Raw genomic sequence first — 20,398 nt, forward strand, 5'->3', positions numbered from 1 at the left:
ATAAATATTTTGCTTTTTAATTTGGCCAACAGGCATACCATACAATTTAGATATATTGAAGCTTAGAGGACTTTGTAGGACAAAATATGTACCTGTCCAAGAAGTAGTTCAGCAACAACACAACCAGCAGACCAGACGTCAATAGCTGTAGTGTACTCCGTCGCTCGAAATATAAGCTCAGATGTAAGCGTTATTGGGATCTCGTTATACCAGCCAAAAATAAGGAATGAAGCATTTCAACCAACACACAAAAGTAAGGGAGAGGGAAAAAAATTAAAAGACATAAAAGAACATGCCAAAACTTTATAAATTCCAAAATGAAGTTATTAGTAGAAGAGTTAATGAGGTGGTGGGAAAATAGTATATACGAAAGGGCACCATTACTGATGGAAAAATGTGAAATAATTACAATTAGACATGAGGGGTTATAGAACTCTAATAAGTATATAGCATATTAATTAGAATACATGTTAGAGTGTAAATCTTTTGAAAACTAGGCCAAATGTTATATTTTGCTTATGGTACACATCCCAAAAGGGGTGTAGTAGCATGACCATACATACCACTCATAAACCTATATAAACTCTGGTTTGGAATGAATCAATAAATCAAAGACCCCAAAAACAGAAGAACAATAATTTTTTAAAGGCATTTCTCTGTTTCACGTGTCTTCATGCTCTTGTAGAAAAAGCAATAAATAACAAAGAAAAAGGGGAAACCAAAAAAAGAAAAAGAAAAAGAAGAAGTAAATAGTCAGTCTTAGTGTTTTTTAAGTTTGATGGTTTTGAATGAAAATAGGTTTTTCTGGAATCAAGTAATTTTGATATATTTTTTTTATTTAATGGAAAATCATTATGGGTGTATTTGCTAGTTCGATATGCTGTGAGATGTGTTATATGTCATGAATGTTGGGGGTAATCCTATCATTACTCTTTTTCAATCCAGATGATTTTTTATTTTTTATATTTTCTTTATTAATTTGCTTGTGTTTATCATTGTTACTGTACTAAATTTGATTTACCTTCTATGTCTTGGCCTGTGCTTATTGAAGGTTTTTGTTTATTTCTCATTTTTTTAAAAGCTTTTGCATTACATATCCTCATGATTTTGTTGAGTTTGTACACGAGCTCTACAAGTTCCACCTTGAGGTACCATTCCAACAAAATGGCATGGCTAACTAGATCATATGGTTGGAGTCCCATCTCAGATAATCACATGGCTAACTAGAGCTAATGATTCTCCTAAAGAGGGAAAGAAAATTAAATTCTAAGCTTAAGAGTTCAAATTCAACTAAATTGCATAAATTGACAATGGAGATTAGAGTCAACAGTAGTTTACAATCACATTTACAGTACATTGTAGTATAACATTTCAACCGTAGATTTAAGTCCTTACATCTTTGATGGGGCTTGAATATCCAAATAAATCAAAGACCCCAAAAACAGAAGAACAATAATTTTTTAAAGGCATTATTGTGTTTCAATCTTCATGCTCTTGTAGAAAAAGCAATAAACAACAACAATTATTTAATATAATTTCCAAGAAAAACGAAATAGTACATTCAATGTTAGAAGAGCAAATACTACTTTTAGTCCAAAACGCCTTCAAATGTATTTACAAATTGAATAACAAAAAGAATCAATCAAGAATATGAAGAAAAAGAAAAAAAGTCAACTCTACAAATGCAATGTGTTTAATAGACTACATAATTACTTCGTTGACATGTCTTTCTCATTTAATATTAGTTTTTCCTTTTTCTAGCTAACTGGTTGACAACTACGACTCAGTTAATTTGTATTTCCTATTCTCCTTGCTTTCAAATTTTGGCTTTGGATCAAAATGAGTAGACTGGATGAAGGAATGTGTAACTATTGCAAGGTTATCTGTGCTTGTCAATGGATGTCCAAAAAATAATACAGGCAAAGAAACAAGCAGCAAGTAACAATCAAAAGGTCTCAATATACAAATTAAAAACTCAAAAATTGTTTTTGAAAATTCCAAACCAAATATTATTTTTCTTTTACACATTATTCAGTTAAAATTAGTGTTGGTTTTATTTGTACAGATTTATTATTATTTTTTTCTTTATTTTGTTGAAAATGATGGTGTGTATCGATAAATCCTAATCCAAACACATCCCATCCCATCTGGTGCAAAACATTAAAACCCTGCACGTGTTTGAATCTAGCAAGAATATGTGTGGCAGTATATCCAAGAGGATTACCAACATGTAGCCCAGCTCCACTTCAACAACGAACACCAAAACATCATCAAAACAAGGCAATTCGCAAAAATATAGTAATTTGACAGTAACTAGCAAATCAAAATTACATATGTCAAATATTAATCAATTCAAATAGCTTAAATTGAGCACTTAGCAGAACCATGGAGATACACAACTATGCAAAGTCATAACATCCACGTATTGCAAAAGCAAAAAGATCAAGGATGACCTGGCCAGTCATGATCTACTGATTCTAGCAATTCAGTTTTATATGGATTATAGAATCTTGTGACCCTGGCCACTACACTTAATTTTTAGGAGATCAATAAAATTACAGTTGCAAACAACTTAACACGAGAATATTGCCAAATAATATAATTGGTGCCACAATGTGAACTATCTGAGAAAGAATACATAGAAGCTAAATAGATCAAAAAAGTAGGCATTAATTGTGCTCACATGCTATGCCAGTGACTGTAGAGTGTAAAATACTAGATTTAGTACAGGTAGCTACATCACTAGTTAACAATGAAAATATTACTCATTCCAAAGTAAACAACATCTATATTAAGAGTCATACAAATAATACAGTGACTTGTAGCATTACATCAATTGCAAGCTTCAATAGCAAATATTCAGTTGGTAGTACAAAGAAATGGATAAACGGAACGAATATTAGCATTTGCACCAAGAATTTAATCTGCATCTGTTACTCAAAATAAATGATTGGTTTTGGGTCTCATGATGTTTTTTTGTAAATCTCTTATACGTTATGGAATCTGCAAAAGCCTTTCTTTTGGATCATCTTTATAGATTAATCTCTCATCAAATAGTGAACCAGAAACCAATGGAAAATGTTATAAAACAAACCTTAAAATATACCAATAAACAAAGTAAGTTAATCTTTAACCATGAATATTAGGACACATATACATCGCTATGAAACTAATTCTATAAATGTGATGAAAGAGACCTTTAACTGTCAAACTCTTAGTAAACATCATGATACCCAACTTTCATTCACCCCATTTGAATGAAATGATTGTAAGTTGGTTGAGTTGAGCAGTGAGCTGGTGAATTCGGATCCTTTGTTACTAGTGCTGACCATGGGTTAAAGTTAAAAAGAAAAGAAAAGAAAAGAAAAGAAAAGATAGGAAGATATGGAGATTACCGACTCTTTGATTATGGATTGGCTTATTTATTCGATGGTACCTGAAATTGGCAAGGGTTACTTGTCTGTGGAGATTGCCTAGGATGTTTGGGGTGTTGTGGCTGCCACCTATTCCTGCAAAGGGAATTTCTCACAAGTATTTGAGTTGCGCCGTTCTATTGAGAGCTCTATTCAGGGAGAGCAGACGGTTCTTCAGTACTTTACTTTCCTCACCAACAGTTGGAAACGCCTTGATCACTTGTAGGACTGTAAGCCTGTTTGCACTGCTGATTCAGTCAGGTACAGGAAGTTCATTGCATAGGAACGGGTCTTCAAGTTTCTGGCCGGTCTCAATGTGGTGTATGATCCAGTTTGTTGTCGGGTTTTGAGTATGGACACTCTTCCTTCATTTCAGGAGGCATTTTCCTATGTACAAAATGAGGAGAGTTGCCGGTCTTCTATGATGCCCTCTGTCTCTACTGACCGCTCAGCATTATTCTCTGCCTCTAGAGATGGCCTCAGTCTAACTCCCATCCCTCCCATCCCATCCCTCCCATCCCTACTGACCGCTTAGCATTACTATAAAAAGCCACGGCATACTCGTGAGACGTGTTGGAACCTTCATGGAACTCCATTTGAGGGTCGAGGTGATCGGTCTGGTTCTAATGGTCGGCCAGGCCAGTCTAGAGGATGTGGCTCTCATCCATGGGCTCACCAGTCTAGTGCCATTGATACACTTGATTTTACTTCTGCTTTTGTTAGCCAGGCTTCTGATGGTCCTTCTGGCATGACTACTCATAAACTTGAGAATGTTCTACGTAACTTCCTGGACCGCCGGTCTTTCATTGCTCTCAGTACATCTTCCTTGTCGTTTGCCAGCTCAAGTAACTTAGCCTCTTCTCTTTGTATTTTCCTTTCTCATAAGTCTTTGCCCTGGATTATTGATTCTGGTGCCTCATATCATATATCTAGATCCGCTGATCTTTTCTCTACCTATAAGCCATTTTCAAGTCAGGACAAAGTGAGGATTGCAGATGCTACTGTTTCTTCTATTTCTGGGAAAGGTTTAGTCCATGTCACTCCTACCATCCCTCTATCTTCTGTTCTCCATGTTCCCAATTTTTCTGTTAACCGGTTATTCTTGAGTTGCATTATACAGGATTTGAATTGTAGTGTGACATTTTTCCCTGATCATTATCTTGTTGAGGACCTTGTTGCAAGGAGGACACTTGACAGTGGTAGTGTAGAAAATGGTCTCTACTTCCTGGATCAACTGGACAAGCTTGCTTATTCTTCCACCACGAGTCCTACTACCAAAGATTTATGGCTGTAGTATCGGCGTTTTGGACATCCTTCTTTTTATTTCTTAAGCATTTATTTCCATCTGTTTTTGCAAACAATAATGTGTTTGAGTTTCTTTGTGAGTCTTGTCAACTTGGAAAACAACAGAGTGCTTCTTTTGCTCCCAGTTTTAATAAAAGTTTAGCTCATTTTTCATTAATACATCCTGATGTCTAGGGTCCATCTCGTGTTATGTCTATGAAAGGTAATCAATGCTTTGTTACATTTATTGATGATTTTTCTCGTACTACTTGGGTGTATCTCATGAAAGACAAGAGTGAGATTTTCTCTGTGTTCCGCAATTTTCATAAAATGATTTGTACTCAATTTGGGACCACTGTTAAAATCTTTTGTTCTGATAATGGGGGGGGGGGGAATACATAGATTCTCGGTTAGGGCAATCTTTTTCTGTCCATGGCATTATCCATCAGACCTCTTGCACCAATATCCCTCAACAAAATGGGATGGCAGAACTCAAGAATTGTCATCTTCTTGACATGGCGTGGTGCATGTGTTTTTCTATGACTGTGCCTTGGTCCTACTGGGGTGACGCTGTTCTCACCGCTGCCTATCTTATTAATCGTTTTCCTACCCAAGTCTTGCAAAAACAAGCTCCCCTTCAAATCCTTTTAGGTTCTGCGTCCTTGTTTTCTATTCCTCCAAAAATATTTGACTGTGTCTGTTTTGTCCACAATCACTCTCCGACTCGTGGTAGGTTGGACCCTTGCTCCCTCAAATGTGTTTTTCTTGGGTACTCTCCTACTCAAAAGGGGTATGTGTGTTATCACCCTCCTCGTAAATGGTTTGTGTCCATGGATGTCACTTTTTTTGAGTCTCAATCCTATTTCTTGTCATCTCCGGTGTCACAGCCCTATCTTCATGGGGAGCCTTGGTGTGAAGTGATTCTTGTGATTCCTATAGTGGAACCAGTTGTTTTTTCCCCACCATCTCTTACTAGGACTACAGAACCCAATGTTACTAAAGATAGAGAAGGGCAAGGGCATGTTTATGTCAGGGATAAAGACAGACAGAAAGTTGACTGGATACAAGAGTGTCTTCTGCTCGCCCACTGCCATCTTCTGCTTCTGATGAGAGTTCAAGTAACTTTGAATCTCTTGAGTTTGCTGATCTTGATATTCCTATTGATTTTGATGTTCTTATTGCCAAGAGAAAGGGTGTGAGATCTTGTACTCAACATCCTATCTCAAATTTTGTGTCCTACTCTCACTTGTCATCCTCATATAGAGCTTTTGTGTCAAATATTTCCTCTGTTAGCATTCCTAACCATTTTCAGGATGCACTTGCTACCTCTGAGTGGAAACTTGCCATGATTGAGGAAATGAAAGAACTTAGGAAGAATGACGCTTGGGAATTGACTGAGTTACCTAAGGGCAAACGACCTGTGGGATGTAAATGGGTTTATACTGTGAAACACAAAGCGGATAGTTCTGTTAAGCGTTACAAGGCTATACTTGTGGCAAAAGGGTTCACTCAGACATATAGTGTTGACTATCAAGAGATCTTTGCACCCCGTTGCTAAGATGAATTCAGTCAGAGTACTCTCTCTAGTAGCTAATCTAGATTAGCCACTTAATCAGTTTGATGTAAAGAATGCCTTTCTCCATTGTGACCTCGAAGAAGAGGTATATATGGACATTTCTCTTGGCTTTGAGGATCATCAGACAGAGGGTGAAGTATGTCGGCTTAGGAAATCATTATATGGTCTCAAACAGTCTCCAAGGGCTTGGTTTAAGAGATTCACTCAGGCTATGCTTAAATATGACTTCAAACAGAGTCAGGCAGATCACATCTTATTTGTGAAACATTCCTCTCGTGGTAAGACTACAACTCTCATTGTTTATGTGGATGACATAGTTCGTACAAGTGATGATAGTGAGGAAATACCTCTGTTGAAGAAATATTTAGCAAGTGAATTTGAAATCAAAGACTTGGGGAGCTTGAAGTATTTTTTGGGAATTGAAGTTGCTCGCTCCAAGATGGGATATTTATCTCACAGAGGAAGTATGTGCTTGACCTGTTGAAGGAAACTAGGATGCTTGGCTGCAAGGCCTGTGACACTCCACTAGAACCCAATCAGAAACTGGGGAATGATGAAGGGGGAGTAGTTGTTGATAGGGGGAGTTTTTAGCGATTAGTGAGTAAGCTCATCTATTTATCTCACTCCCGTCCTGATATTGCTGTTGCTAATAGTGTGATTAGCCAGTTTATGCATGCTCCTCATCAGATTCACTTTGAGGCTATCGTGAGAATTTTGAGGTACATGAAGTCTGCTCTTGGTAAGGGTCTTTATTTTTCAAAGCATGATCATCTTCGTGTGGAAGCCTATATAGATGCTGACTTGGTTGGATCAGTCACTGATAGGAGACCGACTTCAGGGTATTGCACATTTGTTGGAGGTAACCTAGTTACTTGGAGGAGTAAGAAACAAAATGTGGTTGCCAGGTCAAGTACAGAAGCTGAGTTTAGAGCTATGGCACAAGGGGTGTATGAGCTCTTATGAATCAAGTTGTTATTGAGTGATCTAGGTATTGATCAGACAGACTCCATGCGGTTGTACTATGATAATAAGGCTGCCATCAACATTGCTCACAATTCGGTTCAACATGACAGAACAAAGCATGTGGAGATTGATCGCCATTTCGTTAAGGAGAAACTCACTTGTGGCACAATTTGTACTCCATGTGTGCAGACTGGTGAACAACTCGCTGACATCCTCACCAAGAGAGTTGGGAGTAAACCATTGCATGACATCCTAGGCAAGCTGGTCATGAGAGAAATCTTCGCACCAGCTTGAGGAGGAGTGTTAAAATATTGTTATTATTAGTTGGGTTATTATCAATTGTAATTATTCTATGCCTTAAGGCCTCCTTGTAATTATTAATCTTTATTAATATAAAAAGGGGATGATATCACAATTATTCCCTAATTTTGTTATTCTCTAAAATCATCATAAGATCGAGAAAGGGTATTGGGTGTCCATGCCGGACTTAATTTGGGCCGAGATGGACGAGCTTCATGAGGGACTTGTGGTTACTCAGACACAGAAGAGTGAGAGTTGGGCGATTCCTTTCCCGAGTTTGATTACTAAATTGTTGCTAGATCAGGGTTTCCCTGATTGATACGGATGAGATTGTTGTTAACGAGCCTGTTGGCATGTATGGTAAGTCTTGTTGGACTGCTAGTGTTCAGTCTATGCTTCGAACTCGAACAAATCGACAGCCTGCCCCTCCTCCCTTGCCTATTTCAGTGGAACCTGCCCCTGCACCTTTTCAGATGACCTCCGAGCAGTATGAGCAACTGTTTCAGGAAGTTTGTGGTCTACGGCAGGACGTCATTGCTTAACGTACTCAGTCTCAACAAGACTTTTTGGAGTTCAGATCCCAGTATCAGCAGGATATGTTAGATCTCCAGTCTCTTTTGCAGGCTGTTCTTGATGCCCACCAACGTCCTCCTAGGGTGTGGGTGTTGTGTGCGAGTGGCATGGTCTGAATCTCATAGTCTGTTGTTGTTCTTAAGACTTGCAGCTACTTTTGGATGGATAGTATGAATTTCTAGTTATATATATATATTGTATCGTGATCCATCTCTTTTTGGTGCATATCAGCTGCTTATCTACTTGCAGGTTCACACAAATTTCAGTTGGGGGGGATATCCCTCTTCCTTTTTCTTGCATATTTGTATTGGCCATGCTCGAGGTGATATATCTTATTCTCTTCTTTGGGTTATTTGTGTTGTCTCTTTGATATGTCATTGACGTAATGAATTGGATGTCTTGTGGACATTGTGATCAAGTTAATTATAATGTGAATTGCATTGATGTGGAATGAATGAAAAAAACATCAAGGAATTAAACTTGTGCATGTGCTTACTTGTCTTACTGAGCTCTTTACTTAGTAACCAGGTATCTTGCCTCAATACGCAATGAGTGTTCGTGTCAAACCGTGAGAGTCTTGGAAAGAATGTAATTGGAGGTTAGCTTGAGTTTGTAGCCTATTTAATTCGAGTTAGTAAGACGTAGGGTTGTTTAATTGGTTTGGAAGTCACTGGTCCAAAGCTTGATACATGGGCTATTTAGAAAGCATAAGGGACCCAAGCATTGCACTACCCACATTCAAGCATAGTGATGCAATTAACATGACAAAGGTTCATAAGTTTAACAAAAAGCTTGATTCACTGATGAACATGGGAAATTTGATGGGGTTATGGGATTTGGTGATATGTGTTCAAGGATTAAGTTGGGGCCATATCTTTATGTTAACATTCACTTTACACCAAAGGCACTTATGATATCTTACTATCTGATTATACACGGTAGAGAACTTGACTTGCATTGTCAGAGATAGTGGATTTGCAATGAGAATTGTGTTTGAACTCAATTGATGTGTGTATTGGTTGTGTGGGAGTTGAGGCATTGCTTGAATTTAGAGTCTTCATTGAATATTTATTTTGTGGTGAGAGACTAACATGGATGAATTTTGTGTGTAAATTCATTGCAAATCCTCACGAGACTATAACTCGGCCACTAGGAATAACCTTGTAGTTTAAAGACTTGTTACACGTGCTAACTGTAGTTGTGAGTCCGACGAAGTGGCCTATGATAGTTTATTTTAGTTTATTTTTATTTTTTCTTTTTACTTTGCTCAAGGACTTGCATTTGCTAAGTCTCAAGTCATTGTTACTTGGCTTAATTATTCCACTTATATGTTTTTTTGCTTTTTTTTTTTTTTTTTTTTTTTTTTTTTTTTGTATTTGAACTCTTATGGTGGGATAGTTCTTTAAATGGAGTTTTTCAGAAGTTTGTGGAGCCTTGATGATAGAGTGCCAATTGGGTCACAAGAACAAGAAGGAAAATTTTCTGCACTTTTCTGCCTGGTTGAGTGGAGCAGAAACAGAATTAGCTCTCAGCATTTTTCTGCCCCAGTGAGTCTGGCAAGATACACACGACTTTTAGTTAATTTGGCATTTATTTTTCCCATTAAGACCTAATTAGGGGAGGACTATATAAGTCTCTTTTAAAGACTTAGAGAGGGTTCCACTTACTAAGAAAACGGCTCGATGAGTGGCTAGGCATTCCACTTAGGTTTAGATGACAACCTAGCCTAGTTGCGTTGACTATTTTATTTAGTTTTGGGATTGGTTTGTTGATACAAATTGTATAACTTTGACACAATATTTTTATCGGAATGGATAATGCCATGAACGAGAAGAATATTTTGGATGGGTTTATATACTCCCTGTCAAATGAGCTTTGTCTAAATTTTTATGTTTTTGGGTTTAAATACCATCATAAATAGTTTCAATCATTAAATACACCATGCAATAGGATCATTTTTTTTTTTCATTTGTTGGAAACATAATTACCATATTTAAGTTTATGGCCTTTTGGGGATGCAGAGAATGTAATGGTCCATTATAGACTAAATGCATGTGAGAAGCGCTCATGCATTGGTGGGCTGGCTGTGAAATATAGCTAGGTTCCCTTCTAATACATATTCCAACTCCTCTGATCTGTTCTCGACAGTCCCGATGGACTAGCGAGATTTGAACCCATGAAACTACCATTGATTCTCATAAACTAACCTACCTTATAGAGAGACTTGATACGAGTGGTGCTCTATGATTTTGTAACGGGCAAATCATTAAATGTATAGATATGCCGTGCACCTTCTAAGGGGAGGATAGAGAAGTCCTTGTTGGCCACATCTAGAATGTCATCCACAGGCTCAAAATGAGTCCATCCTCACCTGGTGTAAAAAAATAGAGAAACAAACTTACCTCATCCTAACTCTGTTTCTTTCCCTTCTTCCCTTTCTCTCTCTACTCCATCGTACAATTTATATGCAAAATGATATGATACTTTGTGATCTTTTCATTTCAAATTAAATCATTTACCATTTTAGCTTATGATTTCAAGAAATTCCACTGTTAGATGTTCTTGTTGAGTTATATATATAATATAACCAAACCAAACCAAGCCTTAAGTCTCATCAAATGGGGTCGGCTACATGAATCCTTCGTCTCCATGCGGCCTTATCAAAGGCCATTTCTTTAGTCAAATTAAGTAGATCCATATCTCTATTTACAACGCTAACCAACGTTAATCTAGGCCTACCCTGTCCCCTAATACTCCCATCTACTGTTACAGCATCGCATCTCTTCATTACTGCCTCTGTTGGTCTCCGTTAAATGTGACCAAACCATTTCAATTGATTCTCTCTTAACTTATCTTCTATTAGTGCTACTCTTATCCATTCCTGAATATACTCATTCCTAATTCTGTCTTGTTTAGTCTTGCCACGCATCCATCTTAGCATCTCATCTCAGACACACTCATCTTATCTACATATTGTTTCTTGGTTGCCCAACACTCCGTCTCATACAACATCGCTGGTTTAATAGCCGTTGTATAGAACTTACCTTTTAGTCTAATGGGTATTCGTTTATCGCACAGTACCCTAGACGCACTTCTCTACTTATACCATCCCGCGTTAATCCTATGGGTTACATTCGCATCAATCTCCCCTGCTGTTGTGATAATTGACCCTAAATAACGAAAATGTCCACTCTTAGATAGTTCTTGATTTTCATTCGTCACTTCTTCTCTGCTTTCACTGTTACTGTTATTAAATTTACACTCGATGTACTATTTTAGTTCTGCTTATCCGGAATCTTTTAGATTCAAGAGTTTTTTTCCAAATCTCCAACTTTATCTTAACTTTTTCTCTAGTCTCATCTACTAACACGATATCGTCTGCAAAAAGCATACACCATGGCACGCCATCCTGAATATTTCTTGTCAATTCATCCATAATAAAAGCAAAAAGAGAAGGACTTAAGGTAGATCCTTGGTGTAACCCTACAGTGATAGGAAATTCATTTGTCTCTCCAGTAGACGATCTAATAGTGGTCACCACTCCTTCATACATGTCCCTAATCACATCAATGTAACTTTTTGTTACTCCTTTCTTCTCTAACACCCACCATATTATATCTCGAGGCACTCTATCATATGCTTTCTCAAAGTCAATAAAACACCATATAAATGTCTCGTTTCTTTTCTCTATACTTTTCTATTACTCTTCTCAAAAGATAAATCGCTTCTATTGTTGACCCTGCTAGGCATAAACCCAAATTAATTCTCTGACACTTCTGTTATATCTTGCAATCGGCGTTCCATCACCCTCTCCTACACTTTCATTATATGACACATTAGCTTGATTCCTCTATAGTTGTTGCAATTCTGGATATCTTTTTTATTCTTATAGATTGGCACTAAAATACTCTTTCTCCACTCATCTGGCATGTTCCTAGTCAACAAAATTTTGCTAAACAACTTAGTCAACCAAGCAACCCTTTTTTACCCAAACACTTCCAAGCTTCAATAGGGATATCATCGGGTCCTAAAGCCTTATTTGATTTCATCTTCTTAAGTGCAATCTCCACTTCAAAGTTCCTAATCCTGAGATAGAACCTATAGTCTTGATTTATCGTATTATTGACTATTTCTTCCCCTATTGTAGTACCTCCATGTTTCTCATTTAATAGTTTCTCAAAATAGTTATTCTATTTTTCCTTAATCTCTTCATCCTTCACCAATACCTTAGAATCCTCACTCGTGATGCACTTAACTTGATTAAAATTTCTTGTTTTCCTCTCCCCGTATCTTAGCAAGTTTGTATACCTTCTTCTCTCTCTCCTTATTATTTAAGTTTGTATACCTTCTTCTCTTCCTCCTTATTATTTAGTCTAGTGTATAGGTCATCATAAGCTTTTAACTTAGCCTCTCCCACTACTTTTTTGACCTCCTTATTAGCCAATCTATAGCTCTTAAGGTTTTCCTCAGTTATATCCTTTTGCACTTTTTAAAGTACTTTTTTTTTACCTTAACTACCGCTTGCACCTCTTCCCTCCACTACCAAGTTTCCTTAGAGCTGGGCCCTATTTCTTTCACTCTCCAAGCACTTCCCTCGAGATTCTCCTCATACAATTGGCCATCGAGTTCCACATAGTGTTAGTATCATCTTTCAAGTCCCAAGTACCTTCCTTATCCATTCTATTCTTAAATATTTCTAGTTTATCTCCTTTTAGGTCTCACCATCTCGTCCTACGACGCCCACCATCCTTCCTAGCTTGGAATTGCCCTCTAAAACATAAATCTAGTATCAAAATCCTATGTTGAGAGGCCAGACTCTCTCCAGGAATCACCTTACAATTAATACATTTTAGGCGGTCCACTTTTCTCATTAAGAAGTAATCTATTTGGTTCTTAACTGACCCACTCTTAAAGGTTATCAAGTACTCCTCCCTCTTCTTATACATAGTATTGGCCACCACCAGGTCAGAAGCCAACGCAAAATCTAAGATACTCTCTCCAGCCTCATTTCTGTCACCAAAACTCTATCCACCATGTACCCTTTCATAGCCTAGTTTATCTATGCCTACATGGCCATTAAAATCTAGTTATATATATAATATATATATGCAAAATTCCACCCCCCTTGTCCATGAATATGATAAAAAAAAAATTCTCATACAATGTTCCTCCAATTTGACTTAGCTGACGAGCAATCCCAGTTGGTGACAGAGAACAAGATAGCAAGCCAGAGCACCTTTGATTGGTTGTTCTCCACCAAGCATGGAACTTTAAAGATAACTATAGGTTGGTGGCTGGTTAAGGAAACTCCAGTTTTTAATCCCCTAAATTCTATTTGTAAGTTATTTATTTATTTTTAAATTAAATAACAAATGATATGTATTTAAAAGATATTCATAATTTAAAATATATGGATCAAATTTATTGTGAGTGCAACTCACACTACATTAAATAGTATATTAAAACTTATTCTCAAATGTCGTTTGATTGAATTTTCAGAATCTATTTCTTGAAAACAAACATCCCAATGAAGATAGAAAAAGAGGAAGTGTTTCAATCCAAGTTGTACACATGGTTCTAAATAACCATTATACGCATCAATATCCGTGATACTTATTTAAACCTGAGTGTACAATATTTAAGGCTTTTTTGTTCTTTTTCAGTTGTCACCTTATCATTCAAAATGCCTACCTATAGATACTGTCAACCATTTTGCTTTTTAGTTTTATTTTGTTAAAAAACAACATAAGTCCAAGACCTAACATTTTCATAATACTTTCGCTAGCAATGTTTTAAACTAACTTTTCATTATAAAAACTTGCATCCACACCTACATTGAGTGTTCTCATCTCACCATTAGAGAGAGACATGAATTTTTTCTACATTTCCCATGTTGTAGTGCTTGTGGTTCTAGTGGGCTTGCTGACTAATTTCTATCCGTTGTTGTGATGCAGATCCAACTGATGGATTCACAAATATTCCATTAACAGAATCGAACTTCAAACTGCAGAAACCATATGACATACCACTTGAGCAGCGCTACAGCTTCCAAAATGGAGTTCACTGCATGTGGGTCTATGCCGATGACAAGCCATATGACCCCAGTAGTCCTGCCCAGCCCCGCACCAAGATTCGCATACTAGTACTCTCTCTCCACTTAAATTTTATTTATATATATATATGTGGAAAATTCTATGGTATATTTAATTGTGTACTTATTTTGTATATTTTATTTTGTGTTAATATGATTCAATTGATAGCAAAAGGTTTTGTTTTTTTGTTGGATTAATCACATTTTTAGTCCTCAAAATATAAATCTCATGTCATTTTGGTCCTCACTATTTAAATTGGGTCAACTTGGTCTTATATAGTAGGGACTAGATTGACACAATTTTAACATTGGGGACAAAATTGAAACACTTTTATATATTGGGAACCAAATTGATACAACTTAAAATTAGAGACTAAAATGACACAACTCATACTTTAGGAGCCATACTAAACTCACACATGGCCTATTTTCAAGAATAAAATGATAAATTCAGTGCCCAGCTCAGCGAGTTAGCTCACTCAACTAAAACCCAATTCCTCTCTTCTTCCCGCGGCTAGCCACTCTCGGTCCTTCCCTCCCATCATTAGATCACCCCCAGTCCTCCCTCTTAATTTATATTTCCTCCTAAGAAGTGAAAGCCAAAAGATTAAAATGGAATTCAAATCTAGGAGAAACCCAAATTCCCCTGCCTGCATGGCTTTAGGATTATGAGGATGGATGGCAGTGATGAATTCACCGTTTTGCTCATACAAATATATCACGTGAGCTGTGATGCCTATTATCCTTAAATTGACACATTAAAAATTTAGGAAAAATCAAACTAATTGAAACTATAGGGTCTAAATCGATACAAGAAGCAAAGTATAGACACTACTAACATAATTTTTCCTTTCATTTATCTTTCTTTACTAATATTGCATGCATGAATTTATGTTTCTCAATGTGGGTTGAGTCTTGATCCCAATCTTATTGAGGGCATAGTCGTCACCCTATGTGTGACCATGGGAGCCCTTACCCATTAGAAGGCCCAACAAGAGGAGTCTAGAGGGGTTTGCAGACATTGGGGGTTTGCGAGGGATCTACAAGTGCTCCCTCAAAGAGGGCTGAGCCATAGTGGCGAAAGATCCATGGTGCAGCCAATGATCCCAAAGGCACAACAATACTACTAAGGATCTTTAATGGGGACATGAGGTACTATAGCCATGACTTAGTGACCACTGATCTGTATGATAAATGGTTCAGACCATAATGTGGATAAAGGGATAGTGATGAAAGTCTTCATCAATGGCTCAAAAAAGTTTGGGGTGAAGGATAGAGGCCCCGGTGATTTGTTTTTTAAGTGTGGAGTTTATGCTGCACCAACTAATGTAAGCTACTATATGAGTCAAGGTGGAAAGACATCAAAATATTCAAGAAGTGCAATTAAAAGCCTCGTTTAAGATAAATATACTAGTTTGCTTGTGGGATGATTGATAGAGCATTTATGAAAAGTTAGTTCATAGTCCTATATATGTCATGGGTGTACTTTTTTGATGGTAAACAATCAGTCTTTCATATATGCAAAGTTTTTTTTTGGTTTTTTTTAGTCAAAATATTCACAATCATTTATTTATGTGAAAATTTTGATGTGCAAAAAATCTCGAGACACGATCCAACAATGATGAGTATGTAAGACAAATAGGTAAAAGGATTTGGAGGCTAAGAATTGAGTATCCATTTCTCTACTATGGCGTAAAAAAAAATAAAAAAAAATTCTCTGCTATGGATTCTCTCTCTCCTTCCTTGTCGCTATGTTTGGAGACAGATACATTTATGCACAATAGATTCTCTCGCCTACCTTGTCACTCCATATTACATCTCTGTCATATAACGGATCTCTCTAACTAGATCATATGTAGAAAGGAGATTTAGAATAGTATGGGACAGGGATCCACATTTCTCTCTTCAAAACACAATTTTTTCTTGATGAGATGATTAATACTTAAACAGGGTGTGATTTAGCTAAATTAAGAACACTGACATACCTATGGTCTACTCTGGTTGTGCCAACAAATGTATCCAGACATTTGGCAACCATAACAATTTGTAATGCCTAATTTTTCTAAAACATTTTGAAGTGTTTTAGTTTATGGGTCTAATGAAAACCTTAAACTCAGTCACAGAACCCCTTGATTGTCCGATCATATACAATAATGAATGGCCTTGCTTGTGGCTAATAATCCCTTATAATACTTGCTTGTGATCTAATCTCTTACATTTTAATTTATGTAAAATTAGGCTCATTTTCACCTATAATTTGTTAGTCATATAGATAGGGGGGAAAAATATTATCATATCTTTTAATATATATTATAATATCTTTCACATTAAAATATATTTATTATTTCAATGTTTACATGCCATATGTATTCAATTTATGTATTTTAGCCTAACTAAAAAAAAAATTAGAGTAATTATGAAAAATTTATTGAACATATTTTATTTTTTTTCAAACCTAAGAAATGATCAGTATAATTTATCGTGTTTACTTTTTTATACATTACACTCTATAAATGCCATTAGACATTGATAATAGGAAATTGGTGAATCATTAGCATAAATATTTACAGTAATGTTACATCCACCGAATTTGGGCTCGTTTGAATTGTTTGAATTTGTGCATGCCAGTTGACGCACCAGCCATCCAGGAGGATTCTGATCCTCCGGGTGGATGCATGTTGACACGCCGGTTGACAAAGGTGACATCAGTCATTCGAGCAGTCGTCTAACTTATGTAATTCGAATAATTCAGGCAAGCCCAAATTCAGTAGATCAATCATTAACATAAATCTTTAACAATTTTCAATAACCCATCTAAAATTAACACCCAGATGGGAATAGTCCTTCCTAGCTATGTACAGAATATTCTATTTGATCTATAGTAATTTAGAATACAATACAAACATTAGATTAGTTAGAGAAGAAAACACCCATGCAAATCCAAATTTCTTCTGAAAATTGTCAATATAGCAACTCCTCCCCCCCCTCCCCAGGTACTTGCATCGTATATATTATGTTTCTTCTGGAAATTATACCTGTAATTCTTATAATTTATCTATTATTTTATAATTTTAATTGTATCACTTTGAGACCCACTATTGGGTAATTCGGCTGGTTAACCCCTGGATCTGCTTCCCTTTGGGCCCATATTGGATTTAGGGCCCAGTGAATAATACTTATCAGGTCCACAAACCTAACATATTTTATATTTGTGAGACATGTATTTCATTTTGGTGTGCAAAGTTCACTGGAATGATCATTCCATGAAAATATTCATATCTATGTTTGATTAGACTAGCAACATAATGACAAATACATAATAAATGAAATCATCTTTTACAATTTTAAAGGAATGATCATTTTATAGGAAAGTCTAAGGAATCACTATTCCATTTCATTCTCTCTCATTTTAATAAACTTGTTTGGAAAGTGTTAGATTAGTTTACTTTTTGACTTTTTACGAAAAAACGTGAAATATGAGTTGGGTTTGAAGCGATGTGGTAGAGAGGTGATGTGACCCAAATAAGATGATTGTGACCCAAATAGGATAATGCGTTAAAATAGCTTGTATTTTAGCACATGCCAAACAAGCACTAAATAGAGTATCTGCGTTTAGTGTTTATGATGCTAGCATTACTGTGGCCTTGTTTGGGAAGTTGACTATTTTAGTTGGCTATTTGACTTTTTAGCTATTTTAGTGAGGCTAAAATAGTTATGTTTAGAAAGTTGGTTGACTTTTTTTTGCAATTGATTTGATGGTTGTGAGAAAAAAAATAAAATGATTATGGGTTGGATGTGACATTTTGTCTTATTAACTATTTTAGCCTATTTTATCTTTTAATAAGCTATTTTAACGTAACCCTCCTCCCAAACACCCTATATATGTTTGGGAACAGGCTAATTTAGTAACTTTTTGGCTATTTGGCTAAAAAGGTAGGTAAAAAAAACTTGTATGTTTGGGATGACTTTTTGGCTAATTACGAAAAGATGTGCAAAAAGTAGAGAGAAAAGAGAATCTTTGACTTTTTGGTATGGGTTGTTGGCTTTTTGGCTAAATTAGTAACTTTTTGGCTAATTGGCTAAAATAGCCTCTTGCCAAACGAGGCCTAAGAACACATGGATTGTTGTAGTCCACTAAAGTTAAGTAAAGTTGAGTGCAGTTGAGTTCCTGAGGTTGACTAGGGGTTCAATTGTAATGATTTATTAACTGGTGTTTTGGAAAGAAAGTTAAAAACTAGTTTTTTGACTTTTTTGAAAAACATATGTAAAAAAATGTGAAAAGTGATGTGACCAAAATGAGTTAAAAAGTTGGCTTTTGGTTTTTAACCCTCTTCCCAAATGGGGCCTAAATTGTTTATCATATGGACTCTTATGTGCATATATTTATTTAATTTTTACAATGATAGAATTTATGATTATTAAATTAACTAGATTAAAATTTAGATTAATCAAAATAGAATCTGTTTATTCATTGATAATTTATACACAAAACTAACTAGATTAAAATTTAGATTAATCAAAATAGAATCTATGCTGTCGTGCAATTCGCTTGGTAGAACAAGCCACATGTATAAAACAAATATCTTCAGTTACCTGCCAGTTAAGTTGTGAAAGCTATAAAGATCATCTGGTGAAATCAATGTGAAGTTGCTTGGAAAAATGAAGGCTCTGTTTGGTTGTGATTTCAAATCACGATTCCACACATTAATTCAAGTATGGTGTTTGGTTAAAGTTCTCAAATGATGTTTCCAAAACTCTGCAGAAAACACCCTATCTAAGGCGTGGTTTTCTGTTTTGACAGACGCGTTTTTCAATTTTTTTTTTCAAAATTTGGCCTAATGGGATGTCCGGCCAGTTAACCGGAATATTGATTTTTTTTTTTTAATTGATATGTTAATTTTTAAATAATCAAAAAAAAATATTTTATGAAATTTTTAAAATTTTTTATGTGCTTTAAAATAATTTTGAGTTGTATGTTTAGTTATGAGTTGTAAATTTTTGTATCAAATATCAAATGTCACATCAACAATTTCCCATTCAAATCAAAACTCTTTTCAAAACTATTTTCAAAACTCTTTACCAAACAAATTTTCTACACTCAAATCATAATTTCAAACCCCACAAACTCAAAATACAACTCATATTCTCAAATCATAATTACAAAACACAACCAAACGCAACCGAAAATTTTGCTTTAGATTTTGAAAGTCTTAAAAGTAAATATCAAAATACAATATTATCTAATGAAGTTTTTAAAAAGTTAAGGTTCCGATTGTAAGAATTTTTTGAAATTTTTTCATCAGTCTTAAGTGATGTAATAATTGAGTCACCTCTTATGAATACTCATCTAAATAGTGTATAATGATTGGGGCATTTAGCAACTTTTGACCACTCGGTAGCCTTGATCAGGAATGCCATATACGAAGAAAAAAAAAAAAGTTTATACATACAGAAAGTAATGTTCATCATTGCATAGATGTGAGATAAAATATTTGTATTTATAATTGTGATAGATGCAAATATTTTGTCTTACATCTATATCTATAGGATTGTTAAATGAATCAAATTAATTGAGCTAGACTTGTATCCTATTGGCACAGTTACACAAAAAATTCATTTTTCTATACTTTTTTATATAGATAAATTATATTTTACACTCTTGCATTTTATACCAGTATCTACTTTAGTTTCCCGTCTTCATATGTCTCGCCTGTGTACCGGGAGGGTAATTCTGTGGCTCATTGCCTATGTAGGTTAGTCTTTTTCCATGCGTTTGGATAGAAGCTGAAAGTTATGCCCTCATCCTTATTGTCGTTGGTTGCATCTAGGGTCCCTTTTGTTTTGTAATTGCTTTCCTTATCTTAAAAAAATAAAAATGTAGTCCTTTTGTAATTGCTTTCCCTAATTTCATGGAATCAACTGAATCATAGAAGATTTGTAGTGATTTCATTACTACAAATTCTGCTTTTACACGTTTCCGCTACATTACACACCTATTTATCAGTTCGATCTTTTGCGCAGGGCCTTGACTACTCATACGGAGTCTGGCAGTTCGAAGGCTATGGTTTCGTCCCAAACTCAACCTTCGGTGCTACAATTGTGCAGATCCATGGCGCGACCAATTACACCACAACTATCATACTGAGGATCTACAATGGGGACATGAGGTACTATAGTGTTGATCTTGTGGATACAGAC

The 20,398-nt window shown here is 35.8% G+C and overlaps 1 protein-coding gene across 8 annotated transcripts in view; it reads left to right on the top strand.

The window, feature by feature from the left end:
* Nucleotides 1–20,398, top strand: part of LOC114280684 (citrate-binding protein) — a 34,582-nt gene that overhangs the window by 12,849 nt on the left and 1,335 nt on the right. For 5 of the 8 annotated variants that reach the window (XR_014332854.1, XM_082874554.1, XM_082874553.1 and 2 more), the window contains 3 exons: nucleotides 13,294–13,395; nucleotides 14,064–14,251; nucleotides 20,222–20,367. Coding sequence is in view for 7 of the 8 variants with exons in the window: in XM_082874554.1 (XP_082730680.1) it covers nucleotides 13,294–13,395; nucleotides 14,064–14,251; nucleotides 20,222–20,367 (436 nt within the window). In the remaining variant the exon portion in view is untranslated. The remainder of the gene's footprint in view (nucleotides 1–13,293; nucleotides 13,396–14,063; nucleotides 14,252–20,221; nucleotides 20,368–20,398) is intronic. The other 3 variants (XM_082874557.1, XM_082874558.1, XM_082874559.1) reach the window with 1 other exon arrangement.

Source organism: Camellia sinensis, chromosome 6 (genome assembly GCF_055761805.1).
Source record: "Camellia sinensis isolate YWXY chromosome 6, ASM5576180v1, whole genome shotgun sequence".
In the NCBI taxonomy this organism is placed as follows: domain Eukaryota; kingdom Viridiplantae; phylum Streptophyta; class Magnoliopsida; order Ericales; family Theaceae; genus Camellia; species Camellia sinensis.